This window comes from Ctenopharyngodon idella, chromosome 18, assembly GCF_019924925.1.
Source record: "Ctenopharyngodon idella isolate HZGC_01 chromosome 18, HZGC01, whole genome shotgun sequence".
Lineage (NCBI taxonomy): Eukaryota > Metazoa > Chordata > Actinopteri > Cypriniformes > Xenocyprididae > Ctenopharyngodon > Ctenopharyngodon idella.
Genome location: NC_067237.1, coordinates 4,736,016 through 4,756,034, shown reverse-complemented (window position 1 = coordinate 4,756,034; position 20,019 = coordinate 4,736,016). Strand labels below are relative to the sequence as shown.

Sequence of the window (20,019 nt, the reverse complement as noted above, 5' to 3'; positions counted from 1 at the left end):
GAAGAAAGTACTGAAAATAAGGATGCTCTTGTGTCTCTGCGCAAGAGGCTATATAAAACTTGACGCTTCATTAACCGCAGGCACATCATGACCTGTCCAAAATAGAGCAAGCCTTGCCATTAGCCCATTAACTTTATTATGGTAGGCAGCATTTGAATAGGAACATATCCTACTTTCACAGAGACTGAACTGCTATAAAAAGAGCAACTTACAGACTTGAGCTCTTTTACAGCCATCTGCCATTGAGCTGCATGTTTGCAAATGCTAGAAATTATATTATATCATATTATATTATGTTATATTATGTTGTTATATATCAGTGCAGTACAACAGTGCAAACATTATATATATATATATATTCCAAACAGACTGGCATTCAAAATGCACCATGCATATGAATAATATCTGCATTATTTTATATCAAATCAGTAGTACCCAATAAATAAGTATGTGATAGAAATAATATATTTCTTCTAATATCAAAATTATTATCTTACTTTGCTGTTGTCAACTTACAAATAGATCAGAATTTACTAGTAGATCACCCCCATGTAACTGAGCAATAGTTTGTCCCAAAACCATGTGACTTGCATCACATGATTGTATTGCCTTCAGTGGCAGACATTTTGAAAAGAAACTGGTGAGTGGACTCTGATTTTCTTCAATATTTCATCGATAATAGTGCATATAATGAGAGTACATGTACAAAATATATAAAAAATGCTGTGTGGGTCAAATAAGATGAGAATGTCAACTATGTTACCTGTCAACTATGTTACTCAGTAATGTGAATGTTACTCATGTTAGTTACAGACACGAATCACTATAATTTTTAATGTTTAAGCCTGTTTATATGAGTTATAGTTTATATATAACTATACTTGTCGTAGTTCAACACAGTATAATTAGCAGTATACTGTTCAAAACTTTGGGGTTGGTAAGATTTTTTAATATTTTTGAAAGAAGTCTCATATGCTCACCAAGGCTGCATTTATTTGATACAGTACTGTAACAAATATACAGTAAAAACAGTAATATTGTGAACTATTATAATTTAAAATGACTTTTTTATTTGACCCCAAACTTTTGAATGGCAACTTCACATCTTCATCCATGATCCATTATTATGTAACGATGCATCATTTCCATGATATTGACAGATGTCAGCAGCAGAGAAACAGCGAAGATACAGGGCTCGGCGGGATGCTGATCCCTCAAGAAGGGCACAATATTTAGAAAAGCAGAGAGAGGCATGGTACAGACTAATAAGACTAGGAAATGTGAAACCAATCGCAGAGTTGAGTGAGAGTGAGAAACAAAGCAAAAGAGACAAATGGAGAAAAGCACAACAGAGAAGAAGACAAAGAAAGCGAATGCTAGAAAACATGATTACTCCAGCAGACCGCCCTGAATTTGACCAGCCACCTGAAGAAACAAGGTAGAAAGTTACGTTTATGTCCTTTAAGATGCTGCTTTTTTAACATTTTATACTTTGATATGCTATAAAATAAATGTTCATGTAGTCAATAGTGTGTCTGGTCAGCTATGTTACTCAACTATGTGACCCTGTCAGTGTCAACACACACACACAAAGTTGATGTGAGTATGGTAACACTTTATTTACAGTGTCCATGTTACTTATACTTACTGTATAGTAATAACAGTAAATTATGCATAATTACATGCTATAACCCTAAACCAAACCCTAATCCTAACCTTATCCCTATAGTAAGTACATGTCTTTAATTAATATTACTCAGTACTTAAATGTATCATTACACTGTAACAAGGACAATTTAAAATAAAATGTAAGCCTGTATTTTATTGTGCCGTAGTTACATGTTACATGAAAAGTATTTATTATATTAATAATAGTAAATTATGTATGCAACTAACAATTAACCTTGCCCTATAATAAGTTTATGTTATTAATTAATATTTTTCTCAGTACTAATTTGTGTAATTACACTGTAACAACTGCACATTAAAACATAGCTTGACCATATTTTTCTAAATGACTTAAAAGCTGTTTCTGACACGCAGCAAAGTCCATAACTTATTTATCACAAAAATTATTTAGATGCAGACTTATGCTAAAGAAAAATTTTATTATCCATTTATAGAATCAGTGAGTGTGTCCAAAAACATTACTAGACAGCATTTTAAGGCTTCATCAAATCTTTGAACAAGCCTATCATGCCCATAGTGCTCAATCTGAACATTTAATATTTCTAAAATGCCCCCAAAAAGATTAATTAGAGCTTTTGAAAATGTACTACTAATTTGATAGACTACTCAGTTTGGAGCAGTTATTTTATCATTGAGATAGGCCACTATTATAGTGTTTATTAATAATATTTTGAATTTTTTTTTCTGTCTTCATGTTAATTTTATGGTTTTCATTTTTATTTCTGTTTTATTTAAACTAAATGGAAATGAGAAATGTTGCCTTGGCAACTAGCTGAAATAAAATAAGTTTATATTTCAGGAAAAGTTTATTTTATTTCATGTAACGTACGTTTATTTATTTTATTTTTTTTATGGTTTTAGTTAACTGTAATAACCCTGTTTTGGAGGCCTGTAAGTAAGTGACTGTGGCAGTCTGGCGGATTAATCCTTCACTCACATCCCATAGACACACGCACGCGCTCGGCGGCGCGCACATTCGCTGTGATGCGCGGACACATGTAAAGCTCGTAAGGATCCGCAGAGGCAAGACTCTGGACAGGTACTTCGCTAAAGGCTGACCTGATTTTTTTCAAGGCCTTTAGCTTTTTTGACTCTGAAGGCTGACTGGCACTGATACCCTACTGGCATTGAGATTTAATATAGAGAGACACTTAACGTTTGTTAGATAAATAATAGAGTTTGTCCTTAGTGTTTTGTTTTATCATTAGTAAACGCTTCAGGGAAATTTTAGATTAAGTACTCGGATCCTTATTTTCTTTGTTCATCTCGGTAAGTAGTGTTTGAAACTTTTTATGATATGCTGTTTGTTTCAGTAGGCTGCTGCTGCTGTTGTTGTCTCGCCTTTTCAGTTATCTCGTCTTTCCTGATGTAACGTTACTCTAATAAATGTTTTTTTGTTTGTTTGTTTGTTTTTTGTTTCTCTTGAAGTTTGAAATTAAATAATATCCACATAGACAATAATGTATTTTTAGCCTGCATGCTAAAACTGTACTGTGTGTCACATATGGAACAAAAGCAACAGGTGACTGAAAGCTTAGTTGAAGACACCTAAACGTCCCAGCTAAAACATCCCAAAACATGGTATATCAAGCCAAACAAGCCAAAACATGGCATATCATAAGAATTACGTTAGTAGTACTCATAATTCTGGTGTCAAATATTTAAAAAAAAAATCTGTTATAACTTAATAATTCAATTATTACGCGCTGAAATAAATCACAAATGTAGCTAGCCTGTTAGCTCGCTAGCTTAAAGAGGCTGTCTTGGATTTTTGGCCAGAGTTTGTTGTTGTAGGTTATGATTGATTTTCTAGGCTTTTCATGTGCAGTCGAGTCTTTCTGGTATGAATATGAAAGAAAAATAACGAAAAAACAGAGCAAGAACTGAGCTATATGTGTTGACTAACAGCTGCTGGCCCCTGAGTGAAGTGAGCACAACAAAGAACTGCAGCATCTTCACGTTTGTTCCTCACATGAGCAGGCAAATACTCTCTTGTTCTTCCAGAGGAGAATAAATCTCCTACGTCAAGGACAATTAATACAATTAAGTTGTATTAACCTTCTAAATGAACACTTGATGTTGCTTAAAATCAATTAATAACAACATGAAACTTAAATTCACCAGGTTTATATACGGGGTAATTGTGTGGTAAAAATGTTGGTCAATATTTGTTACTTAAATGGATCTTTGTTTTTTTTTTGTAGGAGTCGAATGGCCTCTGTTGTTACAGTGAAGACAGAGAAGCGTCCTTCCCCTGACTCTGAGGATGGTGACACAGTGGCTAAGAAGGCCAGGTATGAAAACAGCAGATGTTTCTTGCTTTTCTGCCAGCACATTCCCAAGGCGAGCCAAATGTTCTTCATTGCAGTCAGCTTCTGTTTGGTGACCTGTTCTGACAAATATGATTTTCCAAAGAACTTACTGATAAGGATGATTTTACCGGGACGTTTTTTTTCATATTCATTAACACTTTACAATAAGATTTCATTAGTTACCATTAGTCAGCTTATTTAGTTAACAGTAACTAAGAATGAACAATACTTCTAAAGCAATTATTAATCTTAGTTTATTTTAATTTCAGCATTTACTAATGCATTTTTAAAATCAAAAGTTGTATTTGTTAATGCACTGTGAACTAACATGAACAATGAACGACTGTATTTTTAATATTAATAATTAATAATAACCATATTAATGCATGAGTTGTGACACCAAAGAGGTAACAAGGAAATAATCTAATTTCAGTTTCATTTCCATTTTTACACTGTTGACTGCATTCATCGAGCTCAAAATTTCAGCCCAGTTACGCAAGTAAAAATGATTTAACAAATGTTTTTCTTTATTTTATGGGAAATATAAGTTTATCAGTAACAGCAAACCCACATTTGGTCCCAAGTAAATAGTTCCTTTCTGAGTGACAGCTGAACGTAGGACAACATTTGCAACCTATAACGTGAATTTACAAAATAGAGGGAGAATTTTAATTTCATGCTGACTTTAATGTTTATTGTTAAAAACTAACAATCGCACAAAACGATTGTTTTTAACATGTATTGTGATATGTCCAACAGTTTGTAATAATCGCAAACATAATAGAGATAATGAATAGAAAATAAAATGGCTCATGAGGTGATGTTTTTCTGAAAGTTAAGGTCCTCCTTTTACTTCAGGTCCTATTTTTGAAGTGAATTTGCATACAGCTCTGCAGCGTAGTTTCATCCATATGCATGTTTCCTCTGAACTGATTACATTTTCTCCACCTCTGCTGACTATAGGAAGTTGCTGCCCAGCCTGAAGACCAAGCGTGCCCCTGAGCTGGTGCTGGTGATCGGCACAGGGGTGAGTTCAGCTGTAGCTCCTCAGGTGCCCGCGCTGCGCTCCTGGAAAGGTCTGATCCAGGCGCTGCTAGATGCTGCCAATGACTTTGATCTGCTTGAGGAGGAGGAGAGCCGCCGCTTCCAGAAAAGTCTGCAAGAGGACAAGAACCTAGTACACGTTGCTCATGACCTTATTCAGAAACTTTCACCGGTAAGAGCAAACCATTTTTTTTTATCATTTTTCTTACTTAATCTTTTCCTTAAAGGGTTAGTTCACCCCAAAATGAAAATTCTGTCATTAATTACTCACACTCATGTTGTTCTAAGACTTTCGTTCATCTTCGAAACACAAATGAAGATCTTTTTGATGAAATCTGAGAGATGTCTGTCCCTCCATAGACTGCCTTTGCAACTACCACTTTAAAGCTTCAAAAAGTTTATAAAGAGATCGGAAAACTAATCCATATGAATCGAGCGGTTTAGTCCAAATTTTCTGAAGAGACTCGATCGCTTTGTTTGATGAACAGATTTAATTTAGGCTTTTACTCGATCAGCGAACATAAGCAGAAGCTCAAGAACAAACCTCTTCCAGAAGCTGAAACGTGCTGCGTAACCGAAGAGGTTCATTCTGGTGTGTTACGCAGCATGTTTGAGCTTCCAGAAGTATTCCCACGGGTGAAAGTCTGATTGAGCGATTACATTAGACATGATACATTTCAGTAAGTTGTACTGTTTCTTTTAATATACCCTCTAATGTTTATGCATGATTATTTTGTGCTATAACTAGTAGTAAAGCAGAAGATGCGGCTACAGTGATCGGTCACGCCACATTAAATGGCGCAAAAAAATTATTTTTTTGTTTCAATTTCTTGATAATAATTTTTTATTCAAAAGTAACGAAGTACCAAGATTATTACGATTATTGGATGGCAGGTGCACTAGCATAGATCTTGGGATTTAAGAATCAATATCAGTTCATCAAAATGAAGATTGATTAAAATTGATTAATTTATATTGTCCACCCAGCCCTAGATTTTATGACTTATACCATAAATTGGTTGTAAATTTGTAAAGAAACACTTAAAATTTCATCTGGGGGATTTTTATTTTCTTTGGTGGGGTCAGTGAAAATGTTGGAAGAGCACAACTTTGAGTTTGTCCACCATTAGTCTGTTCCTTTCTTTTCGGCCAGAATGAGGCGTAGAGCCACGTGCCACCTGTGTTGTTTTTGACACTCTGTCAAAACAGTGTTCAGTGATTTATCCCTGTTTTTCATTGTCAAGCCCCTGTATCAATTGCATCCAAAACCCACCAGTGTCGCTAGAGGATTTAGATGGCATTATGCCTGTGAAAGGGGGTTAGGTAATGAATTTCAGCACCACTGCTGATGTTTCATTGCCTGGAATGGTTGGAGCTGAACAATCCACATCAACAAAACAACTCTCCTAGAAAAACATCAGCCTGCAGTCTGTCACCATCCCAGTGAATTTCCAAGCTCAGTGTTTGTTATTGTTAGTTGCAATGCTCTGGAGTTAAAGGCAGTTTCGGAGAGGCTAGAAATGGCAAGCTAGCTTTGAAAACATAAGATCCAACCCTCCCTTCAGAGCGTCTCCAAAGCCACGCCTCCTCCAAAACAGATGAATGTACACAGCAGAGTCTGCAAAGTGTCACGAGAGACGCCATTGCATTACCTCATGTCTCAAAGAACATATCATTATAATTACAATAATAATAAATGTAAACAACTTACAGAGCTCTGACTTGTACCACTGGACTGCTGCAGTTTCATTTTGGCGTTGATAGTGTTGCCATAGAAAGCATAAATCTGAGTTTGAGGACGTGAATAGCTCCGGGTAGAACGCTACGGGTTGTCATCTTGTAATTATGATTACGACATGGCGTAAATGCAGCAAAAGCTTGTTGTTTTGGACGAACATTTTTTGGCCCTGAAACACTGCCTACCCTACCTGTAAGGTCTCATATCTCCAAAGGTCTTTTTAATGGTTTAACCTAATTGTGTGAATTTTGAGCCTTATGTGAACAGAACAGAGCAGACCCCAGTCGATCAAATGACCCGTTGGAGATCGGCGCAAAAAATGAGGCTAATCTGAACATGCATCCAGGATTCACACCTCCAGGACAACATGCCACGGCTAGACAATAATCCATTCAGCTGTAGTTACGCATTGCTTTGTAATGTTCGCTGCAAGTCGGAGGATGCCAGTTAAAATAAACATTCACATGTTTGAGCATGAAAGTCATACCTGAGACATTCAAACTGATTTTTTGATTCAGAAATCAAAGCTATTGAGTTACTTACTGCGTGTTGATAAGCACAAAAAAGTCAGAAACCTTCCAAATATTATTTAGTGTTCATCTGATTTCTCAGTGCTTGTTGCTCAATGCTGTTAGTTTTCATTGGGTACCCAAATCAGGGCTCCAGACAAAAAAAAAAAAAAAAAAATCAATAGACCTTAGTCAGACAACATATTGAATTTTACATGGATCAAACAAGGCTGTGAGGGATAGACTTACAGTGCAGTCTTTATAAAGGCATGTGCTCTATCCTAGATCACATGTAATTTTAAAAACTCACAACTTTCAAAACTGTTTTTGTCTGCTGAAACATTTTTGGAAAGATGTTTCATCAGATGAGCAGTCTGTATATTGTTAAACAAGAGTACAATACATTGAACACTGTACTTTTATACGTCAGCCTCATTTTCATTCCTGTCAATAATTATTAAGTATTGACAGGAATGAAAATGAGGCTGACGTACACTGACTAATGTCATGTAAAAACAAACAAAGAAAAAAAGCAGCTGCTATTTTTTTTAAAGTGCAACATAAAAATAAACTTGCGTTTTACATTTTTAAAACACTTTCAGTCATCCTGTCATGTGTGTACATCTGCCCTCCTTTTGCAAGTGTCATCAACATTTTCATTCATTTTTTCCACTGAAACTTTTTATTGTCAACACAACAATTCACAGAACACAGATGTAAAAAGACATTACATGCAAATTTTTTACTCATAACATGTCCATTTATATTGCCTGGAGCTCTGTAAATCTCGTTTGAGTGGTTTACATCTAGGGCTGCCCCCTAATAGTTGACTAATCTTTAGGCTTGGTCAACCAAAAATTTTATTAGCTGGTTAGCCGCAGAAAAAAAGTTTGTGCCTTTGTAAAATAAAGAAAACAAACAGGATGTGCTTTCTGCTGTCTCGGTCTCTATGAACTTGATCGTGTCAAAAGATAAACCAAAACTCAATGTATATTTGCCTCACAGACAAGAGAAATATATCTATAGAAAGCTTGAAATGTCAACCAATTCAAGTGGAAAACAAATATTCTCAGATTATGTAATCCATATGAAATATGCATACTGCGGAGATGATGATTCAACATCGTCGACTTAATCTCTGCGCCCGAAAACACAGAAAACATTATCAATAAATTATTAAAATGTTTAAACAGTCTCTTTTCTGTTTTTTCATGACACATTCATAATCATTACATTTGCCGCTGCGTTGTGGCAAGCTTTATGTGCGCTTGAGAGCTGATTAGGCTATGTATTATATATATAGGCAATTAAAGGATCATTATTATGATTTATATGGCTTATTAATATAAAAGTGCGATTAGTCAACTAATCGCTTAAATGAAAGACTACTTGACCGACTAGAAAAATCTTTGGTCAAGGGCAGCCCTATTTACATCTGTATTTAGCGCTGACCACATGTGATCCGATGCCCGAGACGAATGTTAATAACAGGTGTAAACAGTTGAAAGACACCTACACCTCTAAGATCAGAGGCATTAGTTCTCAGCAGGTGTGGAGGTGCTGATAATTAGCCTCTTCCTGAGAAAGTGGATTCTGCAAGCTATTCATAGCAGCCTCTCTCTCTCTGGTTTTCCATGTGCCTCGGCCAAGCTCAGAGAATGAATTCAGCTCAGTGTAATGAGATTGAGTCTGACCAGGACAAGGGCACTGCTGTCAGAACTACTCTATTCTCAGTGCTCTCTCCACAATCTCTCACATACTTCACAGTGTTTGAAATTAAATCATGTACGGTGTCTAATGAACACTTTACTGACTGAAATGTAAGTCACCGTAATGACTGAAGTACTTCTATTTCTTATGAGATTCCTATTATCAGGGTTGAAGTTCGCACGGGCAAACCACCACAGAACAAGTAAAAATCAATCTAATTTAATTGGCTACAATTTTAGCTTAAATGTATGAATTAAGTACTTAATTTCCTTTTATGTGTTCCATAGAGCACATTCCAATGTTCTCAAAGAAGATAATGTGTTTATTCCATTCTAGAAGCATGTTATGGTTCACTCTGTAACATTGCTGTACAATCACAAAAGAGTTATTTAAATACTCCTGAAGTTGTTTTGTTTTTCCAAACATCTCATATTTCTTTCTTTTCACCTCTTGCATTCTCTGTAGCGGACAGGAAATGTACGCTCCACCTTTTTTAAAGACTGCCTCTACGAGGTGTTTGATGACCTGGAGTGTAAGATGGAGAATGCTGGGAAGCATCTCCTCCGCTCTGTGCTGCAGTTGATGGAGAGCGGTGCCCTGGTCCTCACCACCAACTTTGACAACCTGTTAGAGATCTACGCTGCGCACCAAGGGACCAAGCTGGAGTCTTTGGATCTCACAGATGAGAAGAAGGTACCTGCTATGTTTCCTTATACTGAACTCAGTATAAATTAGGTGAATTAGCATTACAGTTCAAAATTCATTATTAGGCGCTTACAATGTTTAGGGCCCTATGATTTCCGTGATGCGGAAAACGCGGACGGAATCGTGGAATCCAGTCATAAAAATGGAATTTACTGTATAATGCGGAATATCACGGAATTTGTCAAATTTTTGATTAATAAATAAATCGAATCGTGATATAGACTAGTGTCTGTGAATTTTAAACTGCAAAAAGACGTGTCTCTGTGTGAATGAATGGCGCAGACGCATGGTTTAGTTTAGGCATTTCATAGGGTCCTATTATTGTAGGTCCTTAAATTAATACATTTAGTTGTTTTTATGAATTCAATTAATCTGACATGCTTTTTGAATTTCAAATTTAATAAAACAACTAAAATGGAATCCAGAAAGCTTAAAACAGAAAACACAGAATTTGGAAAAAATAAAATGGAAAAAACGGAATTTGGAAAAGAATAAAACGGAATTTGGGAAAAAAATAAAATGTATTTCATAGGGCCCTAAATGTGTTATATTTGAATAGTGAAGGAGGTCTAAGTTTTTGATTTGGATTCGATCAATACATAAATGTAGCGTCAATGAAAGAAGATACTTTAATAATCTAAATATCTGAAGGGATTTGTTTTTTTGAAGCGATGATTTTAAGTAAGGTCGATCTTTTTCAACATCGTAGTAAAAATCTAAATAGTATAAATTAACCTGTGAAAATCATATGATTATTATTATAAAATACAAATGTCACTGTAATAATCATTTTAATAATGATAAATTATTAAGTTGTTTTTGTTTAATTTATGATAGTAATTAGTTAATTTTCAAATCCTATAAAATGTTTACTTTAGAAATTACAAGTTTTGTAATATTGAATTCACAATTAATTATAAATAATACAGAATTAAATAAACAGTGTGTGTATATATATATATATATATATATATATATATATATTAGGGATGTCACAATATACTGATATTGGCGATAACCATATTATTTCAAGTGAATAGTACTCGTATGATAATATGGCACTTAAATTACGTATGATGGCTTTTTATATCACTCACAAGTGACAAGAAAATGCAGTTTTAACAGATGTAAATCATAATTCTAATTCTTAAAAGTTTTGGCAGGCCATTGGGCGATGTGACATCATATATGCCGCAATTATTTAGTCTATGATTGAATTGCATTGTTTATGTTGCAAAGTGGAATTCCCCTCGGAGATAAATCAGTCACTGACAGATACAAAAAAACATCTGAAGAAGAGACCATGAGGACTTCTACAAAAATACTTATCGTCAGATCATCAGTTGCTTTAAAGGGGACCTATTATGCCCCATTTTACAAGATGTAAAATAAGTCTCTGTTGTCCCCAGAGTGTGTATGTGAAGTTTTAGCTCAAAATACCCAACATATAATTTTTTATAGCATGTTAAAATTGCCACTTTTTGTGGTTGACCAAAAACGCGCCGTTTCAGTGTGGGCCCTTTAAATGCAAATGAGCTGCTGCACTCTGTCTAAGAGGGTGGAGCTTTAAGAGCTGATTCTCTGGTGTCAGGATTCAGTCAGGATGCACTATAATGTCAGAAACTGCGAATATATGCTGCATGGAGATAGAACAGGTATAGTTTAGTTCAATTACGGTTATAACTTATTTTGTCTTCTTGTTTTTATCCACTGTATTAGTACAAGCCTGTTGTACCGTCCGAATGATGGCCAAAACTTTACAGATGAGTTTTATGATGTTTATTGTACTTCACACAAAATAAGAAGCGTCCGTTTTCACTCTAGAAAATCTCTGTAAGAGTTTAATAAAACACAGTGCAAATGTGCATTAAAATATTATCCATAAACTCTCTCTTTCCCTTGCATTATCATCAACATACATAGCGACGTACACAGAAACACTCGTTACAACTAACAGTAAACAAATATATAAAGACCTTATGCCTTTTTGCGTGGTGCTTAATAAACTGGTACACTTTATATCCGTAAATCAACTCCGATGAACTGTAATAAATTACTCTCACCTTTATTACTGCCGTATCCAGTATCACTCTGAAGGGTGTAAGCTGGATCACGAACAGTTTGTACTTATATATCCTTGAGTAGCACATTTTTAGCACAACCTCTGTTTTGTATTGTCCCTTTGTATTAATATTCGTTCACAAAGCAGTCCGGTGTGAAATGATTCGCGCAGACATAAACGAATTTGGGTAGAATTGAGGGAGCATTTTCTTGGAAAACAAAATGAATCCACCTCGTCTTCAGCGGCTCAGATTTGGATGAATCCATCCAGCTACAGAACACCTAAAACGCTTGGGAGACATTCTCGTCGGTGTAGCAATGGGGGACTGTACAACTGGCTGTGAACTCGCTCAGGGCGGTTCTATGTTAAAACGGCAGTGTCTGTCAACATTCGTGGGCGGGGCCTGTGGCTAAAGTGACGTCACATTGCCAGGGATCTGGAAACGGCTTGTTCTGAGACACTGCTTATGATTTATGGGGATTAAAAAAAAAAGGAGTGGGTGGATTTTTATCATTATAGGGTGGTTGTGTACACACACTGCCAACACACATTTATGTTCAAACACCATGCAAAAGTGAATTTTGCATAATAGGTCCCCTTTAAGCTTAAACAAAAAATAATGAAATAAATTTGTGATATGATGTTCTTCAGATGTTCAGGGCACTGGGTTCATCTCTGTTTGCTTTTGGCCATAAATCTCCTTCAGCACAAAGCAGTGAAAGCTTCAGCTATTAGCCATAAAATCAGCCTTATGGTCCCCGGCCAAGCGTCATGTAGTGCATTAGTGCATGTAAGCTCTACAGCAGCTCACCTGAAGGGCCCTCTGAAACACAAGTGACTGCATGTTCAGTTCTCTGTCCTTATTAATCAGGCCGTGTGTGGTTTTCCATAGTGTGGCCTTTAGGCTGGGTGTTTATGCACCTTTTCCATCAAATGCCTCTTGATTAGAACCCACAGTCATTAAAATCAGCTGGACCTAGAGGGAACTGGATTGGGATCAGTGGAGTATGAAATGCTGCTGTGTGGATGTGTGTGCAGGTTCTGGAGTGGGCTCAGGAGAAGAGAAGACTGAGTGTGCTCCATATTCACGGTGTTTACACCAACCCCAGTGGTATCGTACTGCATCCTGCTGGCTACCAGAATGTTCTGAGGAACACAGAAGTCATGGTGAGTAAATGTTTTCTCCTCTCAGGAGTAAAATAAAGTCATACCACTGGAAGTTGATAATTCACTGGGGTGGAGGACACAGTGAACCAAAGCATTCTGGCTCAAAGAGATACTCCCTTTTGTAGCAGTTTTTGTTTCTCACTGTCCAGTCCTTGAACAAACTGTTATGACAGCATTATCAGCATTATATGAAGTTTATATGACGATGATAAACGCATCATAAAATAATATATTATGTTATGATGGTTAGTCACATAATGCAGTTTTGTTTGTCTGGATCAGTTAATTTATTCAAAAATGCATAAAAAATACAATTCATACATACAGTCATTTTACCATGCCTTTTCTATGCTGTGCATGTTTTAATTTCTGAATTAAAATTCATTTTGATATTTTTTTTTTTTTCTGGGAGGGGGCATTAAGTCAAAATAGCTGTGATTTAGTTAAATAAATATATGTGCTGCGTGCGTTTCAAAATGAAACAATTAATGCTGCTCCACACATAATCCGTCTCTGCATCTGCTATGAGTTTGCAACGCTTTAACGTGCATTTGTAAACTCAACATGCACCGACCATCCTTACCATCCTTGTAATCAGAAGCACTTAACAACAAAAGAGAAGCACTTATTCCTGTGGTTTACCATATAAATAATTTAAGGGGTTTAAGTTGGCATGAAAGGGAAGTTGTTATTGTCTTTTCTTCCCTATTGTGATGTATATCCAAATGAAACTGCTTCTCAAATGAGGAAAAAAATGGAGGGCAGGACTTGATTTTGTCTGTTGGGAATTGATTGGATGGTTGTGGTTTGCTACTGCTGTGATCTCATGTGAGTGACAGGTCGTCCCGCCCCGAAGAAGAGCTGTTGCTGCAAGAGGGAGGGGAAGTTATTTTGATTAAAGATTACAAGGGCACGTGAAATTTAAAAAAAATAATGATGTGCACGTATAAATCATTTATAATAAATAAAAAAAGTTAAAAAAAAAAAAAGTATTTTGATTTCATGCTGACTATAACATTTGAAAATTTAGAACTTAAGACAGCTATAAATGTTAGCATTGAAATTTTACAATAAAATTATATTATTTTTCTTAAATACCTTTACAGTGAAATATTACAATAGTAATATTTCTTATTTTGTTTTTATTTAGTAATTTTTATATTTTTATTTATTATTATTATTATTATTATTATTAAATAGCCATATTATTGATATACGGTCAAGCCAAAATGTATTCAGACACCTTGAACATTTCATTCATTAATTCTGTTTATTCACTATAGTTAAAAAAAACAGTAATAAAATATGACCTCAGAGATCTCAGAGTTAAACTGTGTCAGAAAAAAAATTATCTTGTCAGATAACACTTAAGCAAAACATGTTCAGGTCAAAGTGTCTGAATAATTTTTGGTTCCAAATTTTTATCAGTTTTACTGACAGTCCACTGTATGAAGAATTTTTGGGTATAAAATGTCATTATTTTGCTATCCTCACTTACATAAATGAACTATAGTGTCCTGCACCCACTAGTAAAAATACATCTAAAATGTCTGAATAATTTTTTGGTTTGACTGTATAATCACAGTATTTTGGCTAAATTGTGCAGCCCTAAAGACCAGCACAGCAAATCAATTTAAAAAAAAATTTTGTTTATAAATTGCAGTTAGATTTTTCTCCACAGCCCTAGTGATGTAACTGTCCTAATATCAAAATGAAGAGAAAAAAAATCATTAAAAAAAATGAAATTCTTGAAAAGAAAACATTAAGTAGTTCAGCATTTTTTTTTTTAATTAAAATAATATTTTAACAAAATGTAGTAATATTTACTTATTAATATTTTAAAACCTTTGGTCCACCAAATCAGTCATGTGGTGAGACTAACTTGCATAATTAAAAAATAAAACAGGAGATTGTATCATAGTGTCATGTTTATGGACTTTCAGTTTTCTTTGTTCTTAGTTTTTTTGTTCTTAGTTGTTCTTAGTCTGTCTTGACCTAGTTTCTCCGTTCGTTTTATTAGTCATTTTGTTCACCTGTTGTCATTTAATTAGCTAATTTCCCTGGTGTAAAAATAGTTCCTGATTGGTTCAGTTCTTTGTCGGTCATCGTCTATGTTAGTCGTGTTTAAGTTATCTTCCTGAGGCATCAGTGAGGCAGAGAAGGAGCCAGAGTCAAAACCAGTGGCCTGGGTCTTCCCTGAGCCGAAGCAAGCTGCCCAGTCCATCCCAGAGCCAGGAGCGGACCACTGCCGATGCCCCTGCCTGACTTCCCCATCCTTCATCTCCTCCACTGGTTTGGACCAGTTCCCTGAATCCGTCGGAGCAACTGGTGTCGTCCTGCTCCTCGGCTCTGCCCCCGCCGCTCGCTACATGCGGCTCTTCGGCTCTGCCTCGGGCCTCCCGTCTACCAGCTCGACTTGTGGTTGAACCCCCAGCTTTACATCAGGCCTCCAGGCCCTTGTCTCCACCTCGACCTGTCAGCCCGTCGGCTTCGCCCCGGCTCTGCACTTCCTTGACTCGACTCCGCCGTGGTCCACCAATCCTAGGACTTCTCCGGGCTCCCTCGTCCCTCCAGATCATCCTTGGTCAGTCGTCGCTCTGCCTCTGCTGCAGACTTCCGTGTCTCCGGCTGCGTCTCAACCCTCCACCCCTTCGGCTCCACTGGGCTGCTTCTTCCCTCCTCACTCTCTCCGGTCCTGCAAGCCAGCAGCTCCACCTTGGGCTTCCGGGCAGTGGATGTTGCCCTGGTCCTTTGGCCTCTCTGTTCCACTGGATACCCCATGCACCCTGGTTCCGCCTCCGTCAGTCAGTCTCTAGCCCGTTAGTCAAGACTCCACTATGGTTCCTCCCACCGTTGGCTCCACCTTGGTGTCTGTTTCCATCGGCTCCTCCAGGTCCCTGTCCATCACCAGCTCCACGTCTACCTCCAAAACTCCCTCCCTCCGCAGTGTTCAGTTATGGCGCGAGGACGCGCCTTCCGGGAGGGGAGAGTACTGTCATGTTTGTGGACTTTCAGTTTCTTTGTTCTAAGTTTGTCTGTCTTGAGGTAGTTTCACAGTTCGTTTGATTAGTCATTTAGTTCACATTTGTTGTCATTTAAATAGCTAATTTCTCTGGTGTATAAATACTTCCTGTTCTTTGTCGGTCATCGTCCATGTTAGTCGTGTTTAAGTTATCTGCTATCTTCTGGAGTATACAAGTTTCCCAATAAAGGACTATTTTCTGCGTCAAGGTTAATAAATCTATTAAAATATCAGATTATTTGACCTTTTATGACAATTTAAGGTTAGTTCAGATTGTAAAACGTCATGTGGTGTGACTCCCCAAAAACTGATTTTTATAAATTTATAATTCATCACATACATAAACATCTTGAAAGATATTTTTAATCTTTTTGAAAAGAAAATCTTTGTTTAAACTTTTATTGAAAATGCTATAAATATTTGTCAGAAACATATGAAATCAACATTAACTTGTTTTAAAGTAGAACTAACTTTTTTGTCTTATCGTAGATACTGTTATTTCTCAGTCATCCTTAAAATGTATCTGCCATTAGTCCATAACATCAGTTATAATATTGTTTTTGCAGCGGGAGATCCAAAAACTCTACGAAACCAAGTCTTTTGTGTTCCTGGGCTGTGGTAGGACAGTGGATGACACCACTTTCCAGGCACTGTTTCTCGAGGCGGTCAAACACAAGTCCGACCTTGAGCATTTCATGCTGGTGCGGCGAGAGGACGTGGGCGAATTCAAAAAGCTTCGAGATAACATGCTGGACAAGGGCATTAAGGTCATCTCGTACGGCAATGAATACTCCGACCTGCCGGAGTACTTTGAGCGGCTGGCCAACGAGATTTGCAACCGGGAAGTGGACCGTGACGTAGTGACCAATGGTTGGGGTAAGCTCTGGCTTCACTTTTTAGACATGTTACATTCAATGTTTGAGATTTTTCACTCATTTATTTGCTTGATTCGTTCAGGATCTCCCATCTCACAAGGCGAAGAAAGTCAAAATGGTTTTACGACCCAGAAAAACCTCCTGCAAGGTTAGGACAGCTTTCGTGTTGTCGGCCGGCTTGCATGCTAAAGGCAGTTTAGGCATTTGACTGGAGCATGACGGCGTCTTTTTTTTCCTTTTCCTTTCTTTCCTTTAATGCATGCTTCTAGAAGGATAGAAACGTAGACCTGAATGCAGCACAAGGGCTTCTGTTGTTGTTTTAAACTTGCTACATCTTTCCACTGTACTCTTCTGCACCCCATGTGCGCTGTGGCTTCCCGTGATCAAATCAGATGATGCTTGCTGTTGTAATGAGATCTTCATTGTAGCTCTTCCTGTTTCTCTGTCCAGACTACCACTCGTGACACATGTGGCAGTCTGAGAACATTCCCACAGCTCCGCTGCACAGTTCCGTCGCCCCCTTCCGCTCGGGTCTGGTATGACTAGATCTTCACGCACAACGGACTCTTTTCTCATATTTAAACCGAGCGCTGTCAGTACCGGTTCGCTTCACACGGGAAAGGCGTCTGTGAAAACACCACTAAGCAAACTGTGAACTCCTGCAACTCAGAAAATGTTTATGAAACTCTTCATGTGAGTGAAGGAGAAATTTGTGGAATTTTTTTATGCTAAGTGAAGTGTGGACCAAGAATGATGTTCAGGGCCAGTCTGATCTTAAACATGTAGTAGTTTCTCACTTCCCATTTTTCACATCAGTAAATGCACCAGCAAAATTTAATAGTGTGTGAATCTCACAAAATAAATGTCCTGGTCATGTTTCACCTCAAAATAAAAGGGAAAAAAAAACAATGCATTTTGAATAAAGACCATTAATGTGGTTAAACACACACACACACACACACACACACACACACACACACACACACACACACACACACACACACACACACACACACACACACACACACACACACACACACACACACACACACACACACACACACACACACACACACACACACACACAATATATAGTGCAATATATTGTTTTTTTTATGAAGTCTCATGTTCTTTCATTTTTATCAGAAATACAGTATACAGTAATTCAGTGAAATGTTTTCAATTGTAATATTTTAAAATATTCATATGATGGCAAAGCTGAATTTTCAGCATCGTTACTTTAGTCTTCAGTGTCACATGATTCTTTAATTCAGCAAGGATTCATTATATTGATCAAAAGTGACAATAAAGACATTTATAATGTTACAAAAGTTTTTTTTATTTCAAATAAATGCTGTTCTTTTGAACTTTCTATTTATCAAAGAATCCTGAAAAAAGTATATTTTTCACAAAAATATTAAGCAGCACTGTTTCAAACATTGATAATAATAATAATAATAATAACCATTATTAATAATAACCAATAATTGAGTATATTATAATTTCTGAAGGATCATGTGACACTGAAGACTGGAGTAATGATGCTGAAAATTCAGCTTTGATCACAAGAATAAATTAAAATGTAAAATATATTCAAATAGAAAACATTTATTTTAAATTGTAATAATATTTCACAGTATTACAGTTTTGCTGTATTTTTCATCAGATAAATGTAGCCTTAATATAAAGCATAATCTTTCCAAAACATTACAAAAAACGTAATTATTCCAAACTTTTGACCTGTAGTGTGTGTGTATATGTGTACACACACTTTTTTCTTTTAATTGGTTGAAATATGACTCAGGACATTTCTTTTATTATTAAATGTGTCCTGCCCTGTAAGAAGGAGGAAATGCATAAAACGCCTTGTCAGGGTGGCTGGGGTGTGAATCAAAATGCTCGTGATTTCTCAGGCTTTACTTAGAAGCATTTCAGCTTCCATGAATCTACTTGAACTTGTCATGAGACTGAGGATAATGATACAATGCCATCATTCCTCTCAAGCCACACAACTTTCAATACATTTTATTGCACTTGGACAGTTAGTTCCCATTTATAGGATCTTAAATGCTTGGTCAGTAATGCTCTAAAAAGATGTAAACAGCTGTTTATAAACCTTTTGTATTTTAACTCCAGTGGTCCACTGTTAAAACATCTGTCCACAAATGTCTTTTAGGTATTTATATGCTATTTTAAAATAAAACATCTGTTTGGTACCAAATGTGTTGTCATTACTGAAAAAGCAAAAGCAAATAGAAGCAGTGAATGTTTTTTTCTTTTTTCTTCATGAATTACATCTATCCATCTTATTTTTGACGTCACAGTGGGCGCACCCATTTGTAACTTTTATTATATTATTTTAATCATAAACACTGGTTTGTAGCAGAAATAGTTTTACCGCACCTTTTTATTCTAATTATTTACTGGCTGATGAATTAGTCTCTCACATTCATTGAAAATAGCGTACTTGCGCATTGCAAAATATGGTGGAGAGAACAGCGTTTAAATTCCTACTGCATACTACATACTAAGGAAGCTTGTTTCCTTCACTAAATAAAAAACAAAAGGTAAATGCGACTTTTTCTCACAATTGCGAGTTTACATCTTGTAATTCTGAGTTTTCTCAGAATTGAGAGATATAAACTCGCAATTCCGAGTTATAAAGTCAAATTCTGAGGAAAAAAGAACTGACTTTTTGTCACAATTCCGACTTTATAACTCAACTCGAAATTCCGAGTTTCTTTCACGCAATTCTGAGAAAAGTCAGAATTGTGAGATAAAAAGTCGCAATTATACCTTTTTTATTTTTTATTCAGTGGCGGAAACAAGCTTCCATAACATACTGAACAAAAGTTCTTTCTTAACAAAAGTGTTTTACACCACCAACATTTTTATTTGAAAAAAGTATAACTGCTCCGTCACAAACATACAATCAGTGAGTCACATGTTGTCTAAGTAACCACCGCCCTGATGAATTTGGGGAGTAACCGGTGATTACTCACCAAATTCACCAGGTGATTTCAAACGGTAATTGATAACTCGTGAGTTTGATTTTTTTTTTAGACTGATACATAAGAACCAGCATATAAAGTTATGATTTAGGGAATCAGACTACCCCGGTCATGCTGTACGTTTGGTTTCGCAATGCAACAGACATGTCTATTTTTATTATTTCTTTAGAAATGA

General features: G+C 36.4%; 1 protein-coding gene across 3 annotated transcripts; it reads left to right on the top strand.

Annotated features, from left to right (window-relative positions):
• The first annotated feature begins 560 nt into the window (after positions 1-560).
• On the top strand, positions 561-19,054 carry fam118b (family with sequence similarity 118 member B). 3 transcript variants are annotated; one of them, XM_051870027.1, is made up of 9 exons: positions 561-640; positions 1,161-1,438; positions 3,894-3,983; positions 4,965-5,217; positions 9,468-9,695; positions 12,808-12,936; positions 16,525-16,834; positions 16,916-16,981; positions 17,284-19,054. In XM_051870027.1, the coding sequence occupies exons 2-9, from the start codon at positions 1,161-1,163 to the stop codon at positions 17,295-17,297; spliced, it is 1,368 nt and encodes a 455-aa protein (XP_051725987.1). In that variant the 5' UTR covers positions 561-640; the 3' UTR covers positions 17,298-19,054. The 3 variants fall into 3 exon arrangements, with proteins under 3 accessions (XP_051725987.1, XP_051725989.1, XP_051725988.1); XM_051870029.1 differs by lacking the exons at positions 561-640; positions 1,161-1,438 and adding an exon at positions 2,622-2,728; XM_051870028.1 differs by lacking the exons at positions 561-640; positions 1,161-1,438 and adding an exon at positions 2,647-2,958.
• Positions 19,055-20,019: the final 965 nt, after the last annotated feature.

Excerpts from the sequence above, each read along its gene's own strand:
- fam118b (XM_051870027.1), top strand. The coding sequence starts at position 1,161 with ATGTCAGCAGCAGAGAAACAGCGAAGATACAGGGCTCGGCGGGATGCT. Across the intron at positions 9,696-12,807 it reads ATCTCACAGATGAGAAGAAG|GTTCTGGAGTGGGCTCAGGA; the intron begins GTACCTGCTATG and ends ATGTGTGTGCAG. Across the intron at positions 12,937-16,524 it reads TGAGGAACACAGAAGTCATG|CGGGAGATCCAAAAACTCTA; the intron begins GTGAGTAAATGT and ends TTGTTTTTGCAG.